Genomic DNA, 22,093 nt, shown 5'->3' on the forward strand with positions numbered 1-22,093 from the left:
TAGTCTAACTCAGGCATGGGGTTTAGCTCCAGTGAATTGGCACTATCCCTGTGGGAATTGTGCCATATGCCAACTTACAAAAAAATCTAAAGAAGTAAACATAGGATTACCAAAACTATGGCAACAAAAACAGATGACAAATTTTAATTCCGAATATGTGATCTACATGATCACATGTCCATGTAACAAACACTAGATAGGTAAAACTAACAGAAAGGTAAAAGTGAGGATACTAGAACATAAAAGCTGCCTAAAAAATAAGGTGCTAACTGCACCACTAGTTAAACACTTCATTGAAAATAACCATCATTTTGAAGATTTCAACTGGACAGTACTTCTAATGGTACAGGGTAATAATCACAACACCAAAAGTAAAGTGCTTTTCGAAAAAGAACAAAGATTAATCTTCATCACTAAAAGTGACAAAGAGGGGCTCAATGAATACATAGAATGGTTAAAAATCTGAGATCCCCCTAATCCATCTATTCATACACATTTACTAAAGTGAAGGGTCTAACAAGAGGAGACATTTTTTTTAAAAATTCAAATACCCTCCTTTAAAATGATCGTATGCTAGTGAATATTTCTAGTATAAAAATGCGAACTGCTCCAACTTGCTAAAATCTCGACCATGACTGAGGTCTGAGGGAAAATACTGGTATATATTCTCTAAACCCACACGGGATATATTTTGCACTTAAATTAAATCTCGACTGATTGAGGTCTGAGAGAAAACATCGGTACATAATTTTTAAACCAATACGGGATATGTTTTGCCCTTTAAAAATAGCTACAGAACATTTAGGGCTAAGAACATAAAAAAAGGACTTTGATAGAAAACACAACATCCAAAAAGGCACTCCAGGATGGCGCTCACATACGAGGCATAACTGGCGTTCCTCGCCAGAGTCCGAGTAGTCACAAAGAAACAGCCTCACTAAGAAGAGGTTCAAGAAAGGAAGGTTAACAAACACAGCGAATTTGGAACGCCTTCTGATTAAGACGAGATCGCTGCATAAACCAGGTAAGCCAGAGCGTTTTATCTGGAAAACCTCCAAAAACGGGCATTTAAACGTTACGTATTAAAACCCAATTAAGAACGAGTGCGCACATTAATGCATTTTTTCATGTTATTAACAAAGGACAGTGACACTAAGATAGTTAACATTTTGACGCCCTGATAAAATTAACTGCGTACCCCATATGAGAGCTTAATATATCCGTTGGTGAAAAGTAAAAGAATAGTATACAAATGCCCACTATCTAGGGGCTTAAAAGAATGCTTTTGGAATTGACACACTTAAGAACGAACTGTGACTAGAGTCTTTTGCGTGACTCTCTCCTGTACCGATTAACTTCAGCGGTATTTGTAACTATGAGCTCCATATCGGCTCGTCTAGAAACAAGAGACCTAGACTATCCAGCCTCATCAAACAGAGGTAAGAAGTCCGGATGTTCTTGCTACCAACAAAAGACCAATGTATAGAAGCCTACTATTAAGAGGCTTACAGGAATGTTTGATTCCAAACAATGAGACGCACTTAAAAACGGATTGTGACTCGAGTCTTTGTATGACTCTCTTTCGAATAGATTAATATCTGTGACACCTGTGACCACGAGCACAACATTCGCTCGAACTGAAATAAGAAACCAGGACTACCTAGCCTCAATATATAGAGGTAAGAAGCCAAGATTTCTTAATATGATATGAAACTAATGCCTTGTAAGTTAATGGTACAAATAGGTATATAGACCTGTTTATTTCAGGCATCCCAACTGAATGTGCTATGCCATTTTACAACAATTTTGAAAATTAGTACTAAATGTCTAGGAAATACTAAGTCACCTATTAGGATACCCAGGCCTTTTTTGTTGACTCCTTTAAATGTTGTGAATTTATTCATAGGAACCCGGAGAAGAATTTATCTCCTCTTTTGAAAATTGTCCAACTTCAGTGGCTTTTCCCTCTTTCCTTGAGGGCTCAACTACACTGGGGAATTCAGGTAAATTTGTTTATCCTGAATCTTGCACGCACATTAAATGTGGTAAAAGAATATAAGTCAAAGTGCTGATTCTTTTTTCTGGTTTTTCGTCAACAGTTACCTTCCCAGTTAGTGCTTGAAGCTGCACTATAAAAAGATTTTATAACAGCAATGCATCCACTCTTAACACAACTAAACATTACTCCTGAAGAAAGTCCCATTACCACCTAGATGACTGAAACATGTCGAGTTTACAGTCTAGAATAAATAATAGATTGTTTTTAAGAACCTAGAGATCATAAATGATCTTAATTAAGACCTAATAGGATTCTTACTATAGGCTGAGTTATATACTGATGTGAGAAACCCATTTGCTGCTTTTCTATTTTTTATAAAACTGTGTATAAGTGTTCTGTCTTTATATGTATTTAGTATATTTTTAGAGTGTTATGATGATTACAAAGAATATGAACTTTCTATTTTAAGAGACTTTTTATGCGGAAATTATTAAAATAAAAAATATATTTTTGTGTAAAACGTATGTAGTTTCTACCTATGGGAAGTAACTGTTGACCAAACCATTTTCCTACCTTCCTCTATACTAAAATGTGCCTTTCCCAAAACAAAGGTAGGTATCCATTCCACTATAGGAGTGGATTTTGGGTTCTCCCCCAAAGTTTTGTGTCTGTTGCTCCACTGCAGCCTGTCATTCCGGGGCATATCTGCACCTTCTAGTCCCTCCCTGCATTCCCCCATCTGAGGATCCATATAGAGTTTGCCTTGAACCCCATGATTTCAGAGTTCCTTATAGTCAGTCCCTCCACCCACTGGATCTAGGGTTCCTAAGACCCTGAGCCATTGTGAAGGTTGCACATGTGGGCCAGTCTCCTGCACCCTATAATTCTGGGGTCACTTTGTATCTCGTCATCCTCCAGCACCCAGTCATTCTGGACTACCTCTGTGCCTGGCAGTCCCCTGCGCCTCCTTACTCTGAAATTCCCATTCATAGGATGATAAAAGGGGCACGTGGTCCAGGACCCCACATTGCTGCCTGTTGCAAGGAAGTCTTCAGCCATATTGTTGAAAAACGTAAATAAGGCATGTCAGAATGAGGATGTTTTATAGTGATCTGGTGAGGCTATGAACCTGATGCAGGGCTGTTTGCGACAATAATATTACACTGAGCTCAATTAATCATGTAATGCTCTCGGTGTTCACTGAGGGACAAACAGTTTTCGTGTTTACTTCTTTAGAGTCTTCGACATTTTGAGGGCAATATATGGATCACTGTCATTAACCAAAGTTGAGATGCTATTGATACATTTGAGTGCCCCTATGGTTCAGGAGACTGCCCCATCTGTTAAGCACTTGTTACAGAGATCTTTGTTCTAATCTCAATTTCTGTCCTGATATATATACCATCCTGGCAGGTTCTAAACTGTAGGCGCTCTCTATACTATGATATGATAGAACACAAGTACTCTGGGCAAGAACTGCTAATGTTGTCCTTGAAATGCCAATTGTTTTGTAATCGAATTCCAGTAAGAATGAAGAGTTCAAGGGGAATTTCAGGGAGCACCCAGGCTTATTGCATGACCAGGGATTCTGCATCCCTTCATTACTTTAATTCGAGGGGGAAACCGGTGGCTCACTGCACCCGTCAGTCTCCTGCACTCCATGATTCTGTGGAATCCTTGTGCACTCACTCCTCCGCCTCTCTTCTCATCCTCCCGAGGTGTACTACAAGCGCGCGGACATGGCCATCGGATCCCTCACCATCAACGAGGAGCGCTCGGAGATCGTGGACTTCTCAGTGCCCTTCGTGGAGACTGGCATTAGCGTCATGGTGGCCCGGAGCAATGGCACCGTCTCGCCCTCTGCGTTCCTGGGTGAGTTGAAACTCGTTGCACTGCTTTAATAGAAATGCCACAGGCAGAACTGACTATGAAAACCATTGTTAAACAGATTATAAAGAGGTAGAAAGCACCAGGGGGTGAATGTCTGTGAGCGAGGAGGGATGCACGGTGGGGTAGGAGCGGGACAAGCTACAGGAGAGATAAAGGTTGAATTAGGGAGAGTAGAGGGGAATTAGAAACTGCAGAAGAGAGGGAGCGATCACTAGAGGAAAGAGGTAGATACTGCATAGGTAGGGGGTAGGAAGGCAGCAGGGTGAAGTAAGTAGCAGGGGGGCCAGAGCAGGGTTGGTTTTGGGGATTTTAGTTCCGCAAACCACTGTTTGTTGGTGAAAGAGTGTTTAAGTGGTAAGCAATTCGATGCCTCAACAGGAGCTGGCCAGGCTGGGGCTGCAGCTGGCAACATCTGCAGTTGATGTTAGCCAAGAGTGCATCAGGTGCATGTTTATAAGTCCAAATGTAGCCATGTTCATTTAACGACACATGGCAATGGGTGATATAAAAAAACAGATGTATTTAGTGGTCATTTGTCATTGTTTACAAATGTTTAGAACGAACTTTCTGAAAAGGGACCAGTGGTATCTGTCTATTGCTTTACCAAAGAAACATCCCTGACGATTGCCTAACAACCTCACACGACTTCCAGGTCTCGACCACTCATCATCCACTCCAAAACTGCGGATCTCGGGAAGAATAATGGGTTTATTCTTCAGGTTCTACTAGCCAATGAGGGACCTCGCCGATGATTTGTTGAGGTTTAGCATCCAATCAGAGGCCAAAAGTCGTCTAAATGAAGTTTGTCCCCTATATAATGTATTGGTCATGTCCTGATACTTTATGCGTTTTTATAGGCTTTGGGGGAAGATGGTACAGAACATACTCGCACTTGGAGGGGGTGTGGAAGTTTTTGTAAGCATTTCAGCAAACGTTTGAGCAGTTTCGATCAGTATTTTGTGTTTGTTGATCATCCTTTGTGTAGTAATATCTTTTTAAAGCCATTTTTCTGTTGCCCTTTGTCTAAGTGTTTACGTGTGTGTTAGTGCCTTGTGTTCATTTCCCTTCATATATAAAAGAACAAAGTTTTCCTTTTCCTCTTGTTCATATCTGCTTTTGTGTCCCTTTCTAACGTATAAAAAATAGCAATTTGTTTGCCCAATAACACAAAATCACAGATAAATGTACTTTCCCCTGTGTTTGTGGTGCACTCTATCATTGTATTGTATTGACATGTCTTGTATTGCCTTGAATTGTAGTATAGTGGTTGTAGCTGTACATTGTAGTTGTAGGTTGTGATTGTAGATTGACGGTTGTAGTTGTAGGATTGTTTTTTTCTCCCTTGTTTGGTCCCTTGTGTGTTTACTTGTGGCTGTGCTGATTCACAGAGGTCTCAGGATCACATGTTCACTGTCAGGCATGGAATGTTCTGTGCCTTTGTGGCTGTTGGCTGGCATGTTACCTCTCACACTGGGGTGTTAAGTGGAAGAGGGCAGGGGCTAAGGGTAGGGGAGAAGCAGCAACTTTTCTCCTAGCAGGAGGCAGAAGATTCCACCATGATTGCTCATGAGAGGGAATCCTCGTGTTCGTGTTCGCTGTTGGCAAAGGTATGTGGGTCGGGGCCACAAAGCACCACCGATTCTCGAGTCGATGGGGGAGGCAGAGGCTTTAGGATGGTAAAGAAGGCTGGACCATTGGAGGAGGCTTGGCAGAGACAAGCACATGGAGGCAGTGGAGAGAGAACCTCAAGTGGACTCCCGACAATGGAGGAGAAGGCAGGCGTGTCCATCACGTGAGAGGAAGGAATCGCTGCAGCATGTGATGTGGAGGAGATGTTTTGGTTTGGTTCATGACTGGGTGGGGTGTACAGAGGAGGAACTTGTCTCCAATCAGACGGGTGAGGATGCATATGTAGATGAAGAGGGCTTTCAGGAGGGGACTCGAAGGGGAGACCAGACTGCAGAGAGACCCCAGCCGAAGAAAGAGATCTACCACCAACTCATTTCTTGTGGAAGTGACTGACTCTGAGGGAGTTGGAGGCAGATGAGCGAAGAGCTCGAGAAGGAAGATACTTAGGATGAGAGATTTGAAGGTATTGAGGCCCCAGAGCCCAGAAGGCCTTGTGGACAATTCAGAGGGTTTCAAACTTAATCCTCACAGCCACTGGGAGCCAGTGCAGAGATTTAAATCCTGGAGAGAGATGATCCTTTGGCTTGAGGCCAAGGACAAGTCTCACAGTCCTGTTTTGTATGAGTTGCAGAGGGCAGAGAGTAGAGGCAGGCAGATGTAGAAAGAGGCTGTTGCAGTAGTCAAACCTAGAGAGAACCAGAGCTCTAGAGACATTGAGATTCCCGGGAAAGGAAGTATACCTCTAAGGAGGTGCAACTGGTAGTGTGACTTCTTAGGGACATCGGAGATGTGAGGAGAGAAGGAGAGTGTGGAGTTGAAGATGACCCCAAGGGTTTTAGCCTCACAGGTGGGAGCAAGCAGAGGGCCAAGAGAGGCCTGGCCAGAGAGTGATGCGGAAGGACGGAGCAGGTGTGCCGATGAGGAGAATCTCAGTCTTACTGCCATTAAGGCAGAGATCATTGGCGGCACACCACTCCTGGATAGCAGACAGACAGTCAGAGATGAGGGAAGGAGAAGAGGTGGCTGAAGGGAGCCTGAAGATGAGCTGAGTGTCATCCGCATAACACTGAAAGTTGGGGCAGAGAGCGTCAATGCGGTGAGCAAGAAGTGCCAGGTATTGGTTGAAAAGCCAGGGAGAGAGGTTAGATCCCTGGGGAGCACCACAGGTATAGATAGATATAGTGGAGAGAAAGGACCTAAGTTGAACCTAGGAGGGTCGATCAGAGAGGATTGATGTCAGCCAAGCCAGGGCCTAATCGGTGATACCCAGGTTATCACGGAGACGGTTGAGGAGGATGGCTTGGTTGACCGTGTCAAAGGCCGAAGAGAGATCAAGTAAGATAAAGACACGGGGTGTCGGACTCAAGGAAATTATAAGAAAAATCAAGACTTATTATCTAATGGGGCTGGTTTCACGATGCAAAATTGGCTGAAACCTACAGTGGCACCTTCTATGACCTTGTTTATTTAGTAAATGCAGCAAATATACTGTGCTAGTGGCAGATGTTTGTAATAAATCTACTTCCATTTGAATGTTGGCAACCATGTTGGTTTAACACTAACAGTAGTTAATATGAAAAGAGTATTATCGAATGCTGAGGAGTATTTCTTCCGTTTTTTTTAACCACTGGTATTATTTGCCTTCCAAGCTTGGATTTTCTTTGTATTTCTTTTTCAACTGCGTTTTACTCTGATGTTTATTAATAGGTTGGTGGTGGCACATTCTGCAAATATAGCACCATTTTGGAATGACGGGATCATGTTTATTAAAAGTAGTTTTCGTTTACTAACATATAGATACTGGCAAATGACACATAGTCTAATTGAAACCTTTCCATACTTTGAGTGTTTTATCTATCAGGGAAGTGGAGTATTTAGTCATTTTTTATTTACCAATTGGTAAAGTATTTCACCTGTAACCAAATGTTCTCTATACTTCTTTTTCATGGCGACCTCTGGATAGTGTTGATGAAAGTGGTTCTGTGACCACAGTGCCAGTTTTAGAATTATTAGAACTTATTAGCTACAAGGAGAGATAAAAAAAAATCTTGTAGTCGCTAAAAGGGGTTATGAATAACAATATGATTGTTGGATGACAGGCCTGGTCAATTCTTAAAACTCCCATTGGTCCGCATGGCGAGTCTCTAGTTTACATACTCGACCTAAGAGAAATGGACTTGCCCCATGGTGATAAAATGTTTACCAGTGATTTCTGTAAAATGATGTATGACACCATAAATATATTTCATATTTGGTAAAATGCTGCCACCCAAAGGCCAGTCGTGCACAGTGAGACCTTTATTTCTCATTTACTGCAAACAGTTTGTTTTTAGTAAATGTGAAATAAAAGTTTCAAACCTCCCCATACTCACCAGAAAATGTAAGTACCATGTAAATGATACTCGCCCTTCATAACATCTTGACAGTATGAGTGGGCTACTAGATTTGTGAACCTTGGATGACAAAATGTTGGACAGAGTCACGCATCCTTGTAAGCAAATTCAGATCTGTCTAAAACTACAATATCTTGTTGTTGGAGACATAGAATGCCCTTCACTCTCAAGTCAGACAATAAAGTGGTGTTTTTTGCTTATGGTCCAGGTACCAGATTCTGGGTTAGACATTTTCCGAAGTTAAGTGCTTTTTTTTTCAAAATAATAATCAGGAAATTAGGTTTGCCTAAGCAAAGGATGCACAATTAATTATTAAATCATTACTAATGGACTGATCATTTATAATTTTAAATCAATTACTGGTCGAAAATTATTTCAGAGTAATGAGTGGTATAGGTGAATATTAGTCAAAGGTGTGTGTTAGTGTGTGCGCTCATTTCTGCAGTGGGTGGAATATTTGGGGACATTATCTGTTGGCACAAACTCAGTAGGCTCATAAGGTTAGGTGGACAGAGGCTTGAATGTTAGGTCCTCTCTGCATGTGAGGGCACCTTCCTATACTTAGAAAATGGTTTGCCAAGCTTTCCTTGCCTCACCTAATCATAGAAGTGGAAGAGAAGTCAAGGTCAACTCTCCATGAGGTGTAATTGAATCAAGGTACATTCATACTGTGGTTATTATGTATACAAACTTCATATCTCGGACAAGTTAAATACCTTAATTTCGAAGGCTTACCAGCAGCTCGGCAAAGTCATCCACCAAACAAAATATTTACCAAAAACCATGGCTCACTGAAATATTTCCCAATTTAAAACAAAATATGGGTTCACTGAGCAAGCAAGTGTGACCTTTTGAAGGCAGTTATAGAGGGTCTCTACTGCTGCAATTTAAGAAGTGTTTCCCCTAAACTGCATTAGCCAGTAAGGCCCACAATACTACCACCCAATGAGCAACAATAACCTCAGACAGAATTAGCAAGAAAAGTGTAGTACCCTGCCAGTAATGCACAAGGAGCAGGAACCAGGCTGACCAAGGTAAGTGGAAAAAGAAACATGATGTATTTCTTCTTATGTTGCATAGTACAGGTGGTAAGTAAGAGAGAAGATCACAGGCCTCCACCCTGATCCCAGCTCCAAGTCCTCAACTGAAAGATGTGGAACTCTCAGGTGCCCCAACACTCTGAGCTCCAGAGGAACATTCCACAAAGCCACAGCACTCACACATGTAATCATCATACCATCCTGTTCGACCGTCTCTGTGAAAACCTGGGTATCACTGATCAGGCTTTGACCTGGCTGACCTCTTTCCTCTCAGATCGACCCTCCCAGGTCCAACTTGGGTCCTTCCTTTCATCTATCTTCCTCTCTACATGTGGTGTTCCCCAGAGGTCTAACCGCTCGCCTGGCTTTTCAACCAATACCTGGCAACTCTTGCCCACTGCATTGCCACTTTCTGCTCAAATTTCTAGTGCTACTCTGACGACACTCAACTCATTTTCAGGCTGCCCTCTGCCACCTCCTCTCCCTCTCTCATCTCTGATTGCCTAACTGCCATTCAAGATTGGTGTTCCGCCAATGATCTTTGTCTGAATGCCAGCGATACAGAGATCCTCCTCATTGGCACACCTTCACCATCCTTTCCCCTCACTCTCTGGCCGGCCTCCCTTGGCCCTCCTCCTACCCCCACCTGCGAGGCTAAGAACCTTGGGGTTATCTTTGACTTCTTTGCCCACATCTCTGAGGTCTCTAAAAAGTCAGATTTCCGACTGCACCTCCTCAGAGGTATTCTGCCTTTCCTCTCCTTCCCCAGAAGCTCATGGTATCCCAAGCTCTGGTTCTCTCTAGCTTGGACTATTGTAACAGCCTCTTTCTAAATCTACCTGCCTCTACTCTCCACCCTCTGCATCTAATCCAGAACAGGACTGCGTGACTTGTCCTTGGCCTCAAGCCCTGGGATCGTATCTCTCCAGCTCTGAAATCTCTCCACTGGCTCCCAGTAGATGCAAGGATTAAATTCAAAACCCTCTGCATTGTCCACAAGGCTTTCTTGGGCCTGGGTCCAAAATACCTTCAGCTATCCCTCCGCAAATGCCTCCCCTCTCGAGCTCTTCACTCCTCTACCTCCAACTCCCTCAGGGTCAGTCGTTTTTCAAAGAAACGAGCTGGGGGTAGATCTCTGTCTTCGGCTGGGGCCTCCCTCTGGAATAGCCTCCCTGCCACTCTAAAACTTGAGGAGAACCATCTCCGGTTCCGGAAGCACCTCAAGACTTTCCTCTTTTCTTCTGCCTTCGCTCCCCCTCCCCCCTGCTGATCTGTTCTCTCTTGGCACTGTGCACCTGGCCACCCTCTGTCCTTCGGGCCCAAGTATCTGCTCACCCTGCCACCCTCCCGCACTGCCTCCGGGCCACCCCTTGCACTGGGGTCTGTATCTGTACCCATACATCCCCCCCTTTGTCTTCCTGCACTTATCAGACCTACCCTGCCTGATGCCTTAAAACTAGCACTTGCAAATTGCTGGCTGCATTATCACTGTTTGTTGTCTTTATTATTTATTATTATTTATCTGTTTCTCCTCTGCTTCACACTTTCCACTTCTCCCTCCTTCCATGCACTTTTCCCCTCCCCCTCTCCCATGCACTTGCACGTTCTCAATGTCACTGGGCCCAGTAAGATCACTGTTCTGTTCTCCCCTGTTCCCCTCCCTTGCCTTGTCATGCTCTGAAACACTTGTGTACGAGTGCGATAGAAATAAAATATCAATCAATCAATCAACATAAAATCCAGGATACTACACCAGCCATCAGACATGATTAGGAATAAGGTCATCAGTCAGAATTTGCAATGTTGGCCAGAAGGCAAGAGGTATCACAATACATTGACTGGGTACAAGCAATAAACAAGTTGCGTACCGTACGGGTAATGTTGGCTGGTTCTGATGGATAAAATGTCTCCTCTGTAGATTTGCTATCTTTGAAATCAGATCCCGCACGCCCCTGCGAAAAAGTCTATTTTTGAAACAAATGCAAAATCTGCATTTTCTTTTAAAGTCCCACATACTTTGTTGGCTAAGAACAAGGAAAATAATAGGGAGGTTGGGATGATCAAATTCTGAAGAAGAACAGAGTACTGAAGAACAATATTCCCGGAAGAGATGGAGAACCTGGATTTCGATGGAGAGCCCCTACATTAAAGGAGATACCGGGAAGAAAGGGAGCGATGGGCCAGTTAGCAGGAGATTGGCCAGAGCGAAGCAATGGGCCTGAGAGCAGGCGAGTGGCCAGGGAGCGAGCGATGGGCCAGAGAAGGGGTGATTGGGCCAGAAAAGGTGCAATGAACCTGAGAGCGAGTGATGGGCCAGGGAGCGAGCGATGGGCCAGAGAAGGGACGATGGGTCACAGAAGCGGTGATGGGTCAGAGAAGGGGCAATGAGCCAGAGAAGGGGCAATGGGCCAGAGAGGGAGCGATCAGCCATAGAGCGAGCAATGGACCTGAGGGTGTGATCGGCCAGAGAAGGGGCGATGGGCCAAAGAGGGAGCAATGGGCCTGAGAGCCAGGGATGGGCCAGATATGAAGAGACTGTGGAAACGGAGGGACTGGAAAATGAGGAAAGACTGAGGGGAAGAGGGAAAGAGCATAATTCCAGTTAGTATGTAAAAACAAAATTATTTATTAGGCCTTGAAATACACTATTTGCAATGAAAATAAAATGCAAATAAAGAGCACCAACAGTACTTTTTAGACAGTTTAGATGAGATAAGATTCAGGTATGATGAATCAACTTCTGGGGAACTAGTGGTCCAGGGATGAATATCGGTTTCTAAACCATCAATCAGCCCCACACCTCAAGTACACCAGAAGGGATCTGAACAGAATGGAAACAAAAGCAAATTACAAACCGTCTTATCCAATTTTGGTAACGTGGATGGAACGGCAGGTTTATCTCTGCATGGTCGAGGATCGTAGGTTAGTCGCAACGTAGAGAAGATACAATTATTACCCAATGATAAAAGGGACTGTCCAGTCAAGTTTGTATTAAAATATCTACTTTATTATTATCACAAAAGACAATTCTAGGACACTACAAAATACAACCCACCCTTTAAAGGATTGGAGAGGACAGACAGTTTCATGAAGGAAAAGGGATGCACTCTGGATACTGACAGGCGGGTAGTCGGTAAAGTAATTAATCGCAATGGTTCAAGGATACTTGGTTTCAACACTAAGGGAGCAATGGGTCGTAGAATGGCATTAGGGGGCTTCGGAGAAGGACCAGGGGGACAGAACCACAATGTACCTTGTGCTTGTACAATTTCTTGGTGCTCAACATGGTTGAGTCGGTTTCAGGGCGCTTTGCAGCTTCCGCGAAAGAGTTCAAGAGAGCAGACAGCTCCAGGTATCAGGCAGCAGGCAGTTCAGCGAGCGAGGATGGTCAGACGGCTGCTGGCTGGTCTACAGGGTGGCTGGGGGTCAGGAATCATTGTCTCGGTGTGGGTTGGCGGGTCTGAAGCACTGATCGAAGCGTCTTGGACGACATTAGCGACTGCAGCATGACAACAGTCAGTGGTGCAGTCAGTTGCAGCTCGAGGGGCTTGACTGGCTTAAAAATGTTCTTAAAGGCGGACGCTGCATAAGATTTCACTGTTTAAAGGTTACATGTTAATATTCTGTATATTTCATCTTATCGATCTGTTTTATTAGTATCTTACTCTATGTGTTCACTTATCATGCCAAAGTTGGGGGTTCCATAGGTGTCTATGGAGGGAAAACTAAATGAAGAACATTGGGGGTGGGAGATAGTGAGAAAGAATAAAGGATTGGAGCCTGTGAGAGGAACTGGAGAGCATAAGGTGTGGCCGACACTACGGAGGGCCAGTAGTGACTTGGCAGTTTTACAGGGCTACCGTGTATGTGCATACATAGGAGAGTGAGAGGTTTGGTAGTGATGGGGAATTTGTGAGTGTGGAGGATGTTGGTGAGTGTGAGAGGTGTGTGTGACTGGTGGACTGGAGAATGTGCGAGGTGAATATTTGCACCATTACAAGTGACAGCGATCTATACAGTTAATAATAAAAAAATGGACACCCTCCAAACAAAAAAGTAGAACAAATACAGTTCTGTCATGCGCCTGGGACATCTGGAACTCTTCCTATTCAATTAATAGAGTAGGCATCATACAAAAGATGCGAATAATGGCATCCTGTCTCTCTTGAAGCCTCACAGACACTGCCTATTTTTTGTACCCAGTCAATAAAACATGTGTCACAAAAATGCATCAAAAATAAAGTTTTGTGCTGCAAAAATTCCTTTCTTATGCTGAAAAATATTACAATTCATAGCGTAGTATTCTAGGGGGTCTGAAATGTCTAGCCTCCAGGCTTGGACCTCTGAAACATTTTGAATCATGCTTCATGGTGCTCCTTGGCCACCTGATCACAGCGCAGAGAGTGCACATCTTGCGGATTCTGCCAGAAGTGATGGTGTCCCCCGCCCTGCGCTCCACAGTCCCGGGGAGAAATCCTGCCAAGGGAGGCCTGGGATCATTCTGAGAAGACTGAGGGGTGTAGGCCGAAGAGATGATAAATGTGCAGAGGAGAAATCCTATCCATCAGAACTAACGCTACCCGCAAGGTATGAGAGGTGTTCTTCTAATGGTCACTGCTACATCTCCACATGATTATCCCAGCAATGCCAACTAAAACATTTAAGGAACAAGGGGCCTAACAGGTATCAGGACAAATAGACAGAGCCCTTACTCAAAGATGCGCTGCACTCCAGGCCTAACAGGCAAGGCCCTTGTGCTTGCATGCAAGTCCAGGCAGCAATGATTTTCAGAACTATTGAAGAGTCGACCATGTTGCCATCCTCCAGGGTTCCTGAACTGGGAACCCCTTCATGATAGTGGTGAAAGCTGCATGACTTTCAGTAGGGTTTTGTGCCCTGCCTCCCATGAAACTATCCACCTGAGATGGTCTGCTTGGTCACAGCCACCCTCCTCATCCCCCCTGGCAGAAATGACCATTAATCACAACAAGCTCTCTGTCCATCTGATATTCATCTGACTGAGCTATGTAGTGCAAACTTTCCTCTTCCTTGGAAGGGAGAGGAGGAGAAAAGAATGCCTAAAGCTGTATGGACCGGTCAATGAGAAAACTCACTCATGACTTAAGGAAGGAGTGAGGGCTTCACCTGAAGCCTCATCTTGTCTTTTACAAAAATCATCTAAGGCCTATCAGCCAGAAAGGCCTGTAGATCATTCAATCGTCCTCCCAATGTAATGGCCACCAGGAAAGCAGTGTCTAAGGTAAGGACTTCATTTTCATTATCGCAATTGTTCATGGGCCATCAGTTGCTTTAAGGTAAAATGAAGGTCCCACTTTGCATTACAATCCATATTTCAGAGAAATAATCCTGATCAGGTTTTTGTATGAAAATGGATAGCGCGCCAATGTACCATCATGGTAGACACCTGAAAACCTTTCTTGGCCACAGACAATGATAAGTTTAGTGCTCTACCCACTGAAGCAGAGATGGGGTAAATTTTCTGCTGATCGCACCATCTGCAGAAACACAACCATCTGTATCAATACAACACCAACATGTTGTGTCCCCTGTCGCAAACCATGTGGTCCAGCACTTATTCAGACAAGCCATGGCTCTGGAACCAGTGGCGCTCAGGATTCAAGCTTGCAGCTGAAGGCTACTCAGGTCCAAATGGAAGACTCTGCCCGCTTCTCGAGTCAAATGGCCTGGTAAATGCTGGGATTCAACCACACCCCCCATTGATCAGATTGTACAAGTTGTGTACCAGACTCTACATGGCCACTTCAGAGCCTCTAAGATCATTGTCCTCCCGTAATGCCTAATCATTCTCAGGACCATCACTGGCATGGGTATCTGAGAGTACCCGTACATGCTTGTGAAATTCCACAGGACCAGCAGGGCATTGCCCAGTTTTGCCTTACTCTGCAGCACTCTGAAGCAGACCAAATGGCACTTCCTGTCTGCATGAGTTGCAAGCTGGTACTCCAGTTATTAGCCACACATCTGAAAGACATGGTCCTCCATTGATTAGGTCAGAGACAACTGGTTGTGAAACAGACATCTTGCTGAATATTTCCCTACACTTTTCTCTGCCCAGGAAGATGGAAAATCTGAACTGAAATGTTCGTGGCGATTACCACAATCAGAGTCTGGGCCTCCCTGCACATCCGCTGGGAACCCACTCCATCACACTTGCTTACATAATGTACCGTGGTCATGTCTGTTAAGAACATCCCATTCTTCCGTAGCAGCTGCTACTGGAAGGACCTCAGAGGAAGACAGGTGGCTCTTAACTCCAACATCCTTGTGTGAATCCTCATCTATCTCTCTGCCCAGCTCCCCCATACTTCCAGGTCATCATGATATACCCCTCCCTCCCCCCACGTCCATCAAGGAAGCATCCAAAATGAATGGTGCATGAAAAACTAAGTACAAAGGGTTCACTCACCATGACTTTCACCTTCCTTTGCCACCAACGCATATCCTGAACCCACCAGCACTCACTGATCATTCTTCCTCCAGGAAACCAGTCAACTGGTTCCAACTGAATCTGAGCTCCCTATGGAGGCTCCTCGTGTGAAGCCGTGCCTGACTAACGAGTAGCAAGTACAAGGCTGTCAATCACGGCAGCCCCAGGAGCATCAGCGCTGCGCGCCTAACACCCATCTTAAAGATGCCCAAGAATATCCTGATGGCCTGAAAACTCTCAGGAAGTGTGGAGGCCCTCCTTCATGTTGTGTCAGCCACTGCCCTGATGAACTGCAGTTGCATGTTAGGGGGTCAAATTCATTGGAAATCCAGTTATATGTAACAGTCCCATAGTCAGTTGAAGTGCGACAAGTACCGTAATGGCAGATTTCACCGGCCAAACATCCATTATAGCCATCAATTTCATGAAGACCCTTGTGCCCATGTTAACTCAAAGGGCAGTACAGTGAACTGTGGGTGGTGTCCCTTGAATATGAACTGTGGGAACCTTCTGTGCACTAGCAGAATGGGCACATGGATAAAAGCACCCTGGAGTTCCAGAGACACCATGCCATCACCGTGGCCCTGGGCACTCAAAACCTGGGACAATTTCAGCATCTTGAGTTTGCCTTTTTGCATATATTTATTTAGGTCTTGTACTCATAGGCCTATAATGGTCCTCAACTTCCCTGGATCCCTTTTGGGCATTAGAAAATATCTAGTGTAAACATGATATGTGCTCTCTATTGGGACATTTTTCTATAGCCCCTTGTTGGACCTTTTGTTTGACTTCAAAGAGGAGCTCTGCTTGGTAAAGCTCTTGAGGTTTTCATTGTGAAGAATTGCTTGGGGAAAACATCAAGATGGGGAGGCCGAAACCTTTTTGCACTATCTGCAAGACCCACTTCTTCATGGTCAAAGGCTTCCATTGCTCGACAAAGTCCCTCAGCCTATCCCCTACAAGCATTTTGTGAAGTGAAGAAACACTATTTGTTTATTTATTTATTCGTTTATTGTATGGTGCCACATGCCTATGGGCCTCAGGACATAAGCAAGAGTGAACTAAAGAACAAGACAGACAAAACAAGACAGAACTATGCAAGGGAAGAACTGATGCAGAAATAGTCAATGGACAATCCAGGTCAGGTCATAGAGAGTGGGTGGGAAGCAGTAAAGGTCAAAGGAATGAGCACTATCCCATAGTAAGCCCGAAGAGGTAGGTTTTCAGAGCTTTTTTTTATCCTGAAAGTGTATCAATGGTCCGTATTGTAAGAGGGAGAGAGTTCCATTCTCTAGGTGCCCTCATCGGGAACCTACAACCCCCAAATTTTGCTAGCCTAAAGCGGGGTTGTTTGAATTTGTGAGAGCCGCCCGAGTGTAGATAACAGGCTGGAAGATCAACAAAAACGTGTTTATTCAGGTAGCCTGGTGCAGTGGAAGACCAGCATTTAATGGCAAGGGACAGGATCGTATGTGAGATCCAGTGTACCACACTAAAGTGACTTCCCTACTTCCATGGTCTGGTGCCTTCTTCTGGCCCTTGCCCCTTGAAGGTTTGCTGAAGGACTGCTCCCTTATTGAATTGCCTCTGCCAAAATACAGCTTGTTCGGCATGCCCGACATAACCCAGTATTGAAGAATGGTTTTAGAGTAGCAGATAAGCCCAGGATGTGGGCTGTCTGTCTGGAATCGTTCGGTTTTTCAATAGTGTGGTTAACCTCGCCCCCAAAATTTGTGTCCAGTGGAGATGGCATATTCATGATCTTTGCCTGCATATCAGTATCATGCAAGAAACCCAAGAGAAGCAGCCAGTCATGGCATCAAAACCTTGCAGAGGTCATCATCACCCCCCTAGGCACTGGGTCTGATGTCCAAGCCAGCCTCAATTCTGAGGCGTAGACAGGGTAGGGCCTAAGCGGGCAAGGCCCACCCAAAATATGCAAATGCCCACTCAGCAGCGCTGTGTGGCATTTACAGATAATAATGTCACTGCATTGGGCCCAACTACATTTTCTTCAGGCCCCATTTATTATATGATCCTGGCTATGCCTCTGCCTCGATTATGTGCCAAGACGCCATAGCCTCAGCTGACCCTATCCACTGCAGCATCCAGCAATGCTTTTGTGTCTCGCCAACGCTTTACAATATCTTCACTAAGATCCTCTTCGACCACCTTGACAACTTGGGTGTCACCTACAGGAACTACGCTGATGACAACCAAGTTCTCATTACATTGACAGGTTGCTATAATGACAACTCTAAACTGATTAATGACATATACCTGGAGATTCAGGCATGGATGGCCAACCATAGCCTCTGTCTCAATGACGAGAAGACGGAGCTCCTGATCATCGGATCCCAAATACGTCTTAGCAACCTAGACCCTCGTTATATGTCCTTCAACATTGATGGGAACTCGATTAAAGTTGCTGAGGAAATCTCACTCAAGAAACAAGTGAGCGCAACCACCTCTACTACTGCCTACACTAACAAGCTCATTAACGCATGTAAAGCATTTCTGTCACCCAACAGCTGCATCATGCTTGCCAGGGCCTTAGTACTATCCAAGATCGATTATTGCAACACCTTGTTCTTAGGATCCTCTGAACAGAAACTCAACAGGGTTCAGGTCTTACAAAATAACGCATTAAGATCTGCGCCAAACATGCCTAGATCCAACCACATCACTAGTTTTAGACAGGATGCCCACTGGCTCCCGATGCGCGACAGAATCTCTCTCCGTACATTAGTCATTACCCACATATATCTGTCTAACTCAGTCCCTAAGTACTTGTCGGACAAATTCTCCAAACACCATCAACCAGACCTACCTGATCTAAATACTCGCATTGCCTCACTATTCCAAGGTGCAAACTGAAAAGAGCGGTAGGAGCTAGTTTCCCTGTACTGGCTGCTAAATCTTGGAACTCCCTCCCTCTCACCATCAGAATGGAACTGTCTTTCTGGACCTTTAGAGCCAAAGTAAAGAGTTGGCTCTTCGATAAGAAACACTAACAGATTCAACACCTATGCAGCTGTGCAATTACCCTGCATTAACACTTGTAAACACTGTACTTAGTGTAATTACCCTGCATTACCATTTGTAAGTACTGTATGAGCGGCACTGATGTCCAATCTGTAACATCCAGCGTCTCTCCCACATGCTCACTTGTATTTATTCTGCAATTCGACTACCCTGTAACCAATAGTCGACCTGCACGTTTTTGTCTTATTCCTTTTATTTGTCTGTAACTTGCTTTTACTTTGCTCCCAGTTACCCCAGGGTTCGGTGCGCATTACAAATAAATAAACTAAACTAAACTAAACTAAACTAAACTAAACTAAACCAAACTAAACTAAACTAAATCCATCTTCCAATACCTCTTTTATGAACTCACTGTTACACAGACAAGTGATCGATGAACACCTCCACGACCTACGACAAGGTAAACTGATAATGACCCTTGGTGGTTTCTGCATGAATGAAATATAAGGCCAATGGCCATGAGGTAAACAGCTTTTTGGCAGTGGCATTGACCGGCTTTGACTTCCTATTCTTCTAAGCCATTGCGGTGCCCCCTGGAGTTTGCAACCTGAACCACCAAATCAGTAATTGGATGGTCAAATAAGTATGAAAGGTCTCCTTCCACTGCACTTCCTTAGAATATTCTGATTGAGGAATGGGACAGACATTGGGTTCTACAAAAGTTCATATATGGGTTCTTAAAGCACTCTCCAAACATGAGAATCGGCTAGATCTCTTTAGGCCCCTTGTGTACCACATCAGTCAGTTTATCTTTTTCACTCTGATCTCTGAACACTACAGGCTTGTTCTAAATCTTCCTACCTCTACTCTTCAACCTTTACAACTTTTCCAGAACAGGACTGCAAGACTTGCCCTTGGCCTCAAGCCCAGGGATCATATCTCTCCAACTCTGAAATGTCTTCACTGGCTCCCTGTGGCTGCAAGGATCAAGTTCAAGACCCTCTGCATCGTCCACAAGGCTTTCTGGGGTCTGGTACCGCTCTACCTTCAACTTTCTAGTCAAAAATATCTCCGCTCATAGACCTCCAATTCTCTGAGGGTCAGAAACTTCTCCAAGCAGAGAGTTGGGGGCAGATCTATCTACTCGGCTGGGGCCTCTCTCTGGAACAGCCTCCATGCCTCTCTCAAACTTGAGCAGAACCACCTTCAGTTCCGGAAGCAACTCGAGACCTTCCTTTTTGCTTATGCTTTCTCTCGTTCTCTCCCCTGCTGATGCACCTGACTGCTCCGCGCACTGGTCACTTGGTCACCCTCTGAACTCAAGACCCAGTTCCTGTATGCCCAGTTGACCTTGCACTGCCTCAGGGATCCCCAGCACTTAAGGGTCTGTATCTGCAACCCTACAGTCCCTTCTCTCTGCACTTATGAGCCACCCGCTGGCTGCACTTGTGAGTTAACTGCACTTCCCCTTTCCTCTCCCCCCTGGCACTTCTCCCTTTCCCTCTTCCTAACACGATCTGAATGAACGTAGGCCTAGTGACATTGTTATTTTGCCCTCCCTTGTTTCTCCCTTCTTGTCTTGTCGCGCCTTGATGCCACATCAAATCATATCATATCACATCTGCAGAATCCAAAACATAATGTACAAAGCTTAGAGCACCTGTCTCATATAGAGGAAAAAGTCTGTGTTAGGACAATCATTACCTTTCATTGAGGACACCTAAGGCGAGGTATCTAGACCACTGGCATCTCAGAGTTCCCTGGCAACCTTATCAACCACTTGTGACCCGTCCTCAAAATAACATCTTTACCCCCATCCAGCAGGGCATCCACCTTTCTACATGCCTTCTTTGCATCTGCCACACCAAGGTCCATCAGCCTCCAGCTTCACTCCGGTGAGATACCTTTCTTGGTGCCAGTTCAACAACCTCTGGTACCGCTCTCAACTCCATGGGGCCGGTTGAGTTATCTCTGCTAAACAGGTCCACAACCAGAGCAATAGGCTATTCCGTCCATTCAGTGGTGTTGTCTGACACCAGGAGCACCACAGATTCCTGTGGCGCTGATTCTCCAGATCCGCACTGTTCAAGAGGTATGGTGGGAATGGGCGCTGTTAGCTGTTGAAGCATCTCTAACAACTCACGCTGGAAAGACTCCAAGTCCCTGAGCACCACCATCGTTGGTAGCTCGCGTGCTTACTGTTCCTTAGTTAAAGTTATCAGTGAGCTTAGAGAATCCTGAATAGAGTCATTGGTCTTTTTGTTCTATTTCCTGTGTTTTTTCCAAATCTCTATGTTTTGAGGACTGAGAAGCACTCCTAGAGTGAAATCTGTCTTATTCTGGAACTGACAGAATGACTATTGCCATTGTGAGCGCCTTGAATGCGCTTGCTCTGATTCCAAAGAGGCCATGAGGTCCTTTGGAGGTAAAAGCTACTTCTGTGAGTTCACCATCTCTCTTTCACATCACCCTCATCATTTATTCCAACTCCTCAACATTATCCTCTCTCCACATCTTCCTGACGCATCTTGCTTTTCTCCTCTCTCCTCCTCTGGCTTCTCTGATTATTTCCATTCAAGGGTTTTCCTACCTGCGTTCCTCCTTCACTTTCCACCAATTTATTTCAGTCAGTCAAACAACTTTTATTTGGTATAGCACCTTTAATTCCAGAGCAAAACACATAAATCAAGCTCACTTCTTTTCAATTTCCAGCTGAAGTATAAGATATAAAAGCCGTGGCCCATTACAGGGTTTGGTACAACATTTCGACAGAACAAAAAACATGAATACAAAACAGATACGCAAGATGTGCAAGGATACGCAAGGGAAGCCTGCAGCAACCTCGCAAGAAAGGTACCGCCTTAATAGCACAGTGGCGGTCTATAAGTGAGTGCATCGTTGCACCTTCCATGACCGCACATATGGAGCCTGTCAAGTCTAAGGCCCCTTTTGTCCTAGCATCCATGCTCTGTGTAGATAACGTGCAGTTGCAAAAACTACATGCAGTGCCATAGAGTATATGACAAAATGCATGGCTTCGCTATCTGTGTGAAACCCCGTCAATCTAAGGATTGGTGTCAAGTAAAAACATCTCAGTTTAAGGGTCATAGTACATATCAAGAAGAAATGCCGCACAGGGGGCCTTCATCTTTGCCCGAGCTGCTCCTCGATCTTATAAAGGATGCTATGTATTTCTCCTCTTCCCAGTCTTCCTTCTCTCTATCATCATATTCCCCACTTACCATCTCTGATATTGCTTCTCTCCTAACCCGAGCTCACCCCACAGCCTCTCTTCCTGATCCACTCCCAGAATCTCTCCTCCTCCGAATGTATCCTCAGCTTATCTCTTATCGCAGCTGCCTTCTCAGAATTTCTCTGTCCACTTCATGCTTTCTGTCTTTTTTTACATATGCTGTGGTTTTCCTCACACTTAAAAAACCTAAACCTACCCTAAGCTCCACTCTCCTGGAGACTGGCACCATATTTCTCTCCTTCCCTTTCTTTCTAAGCTACTGGAGCCTGCTGTTTATTCTGGGTCTCTTCCTTCCTGGATCTGCTTCACTCCTTCCTTCCTGCCCCGCAGTCTCTCTTCTGACTTTTCACTTGATGGGGACTGCTCTACTTCACATTTCTAATGCTCTCCTCTGCGCCCAACACACCAACCTTTCTTCTATACTGATTCTTTATT

At 44.7% G+C, this 22,093-nt stretch overlaps 1 protein-coding gene across 4 annotated transcripts in view; it reads left to right on the forward strand.

Moving 5' to 3' along the window:
- GRIN2C (glutamate ionotropic receptor NMDA type subunit 2C) overlaps positions 1 to 22,093 on the forward strand; it is an 853,359-nt gene that overhangs the window by 653,608 nt on the left and 177,658 nt on the right. For all 4 annotated transcript variants that reach the window (XM_069654855.1, XM_069654858.1, XM_069654856.1 and 1 more), the window contains one exon: positions 3,718 to 3,871. In XM_069654855.1, coding sequence (XP_069510956.1) covers positions 3,718 to 3,871 — 154 coding nt within the window. The remainder of the gene's footprint in view (positions 1 to 3,717; positions 3,872 to 22,093) is intronic.

The sequence above is a fragment of the Ambystoma mexicanum genome, chromosome 3q (genome assembly GCF_040938575.1).
Source record: "Ambystoma mexicanum isolate Mex_15411 chromosome 3q, UKY_AmexF1_1, whole genome shotgun sequence".
NCBI lineage: Eukaryota > Metazoa > Chordata > Amphibia > Caudata > Ambystomatidae > Ambystoma > Ambystoma mexicanum.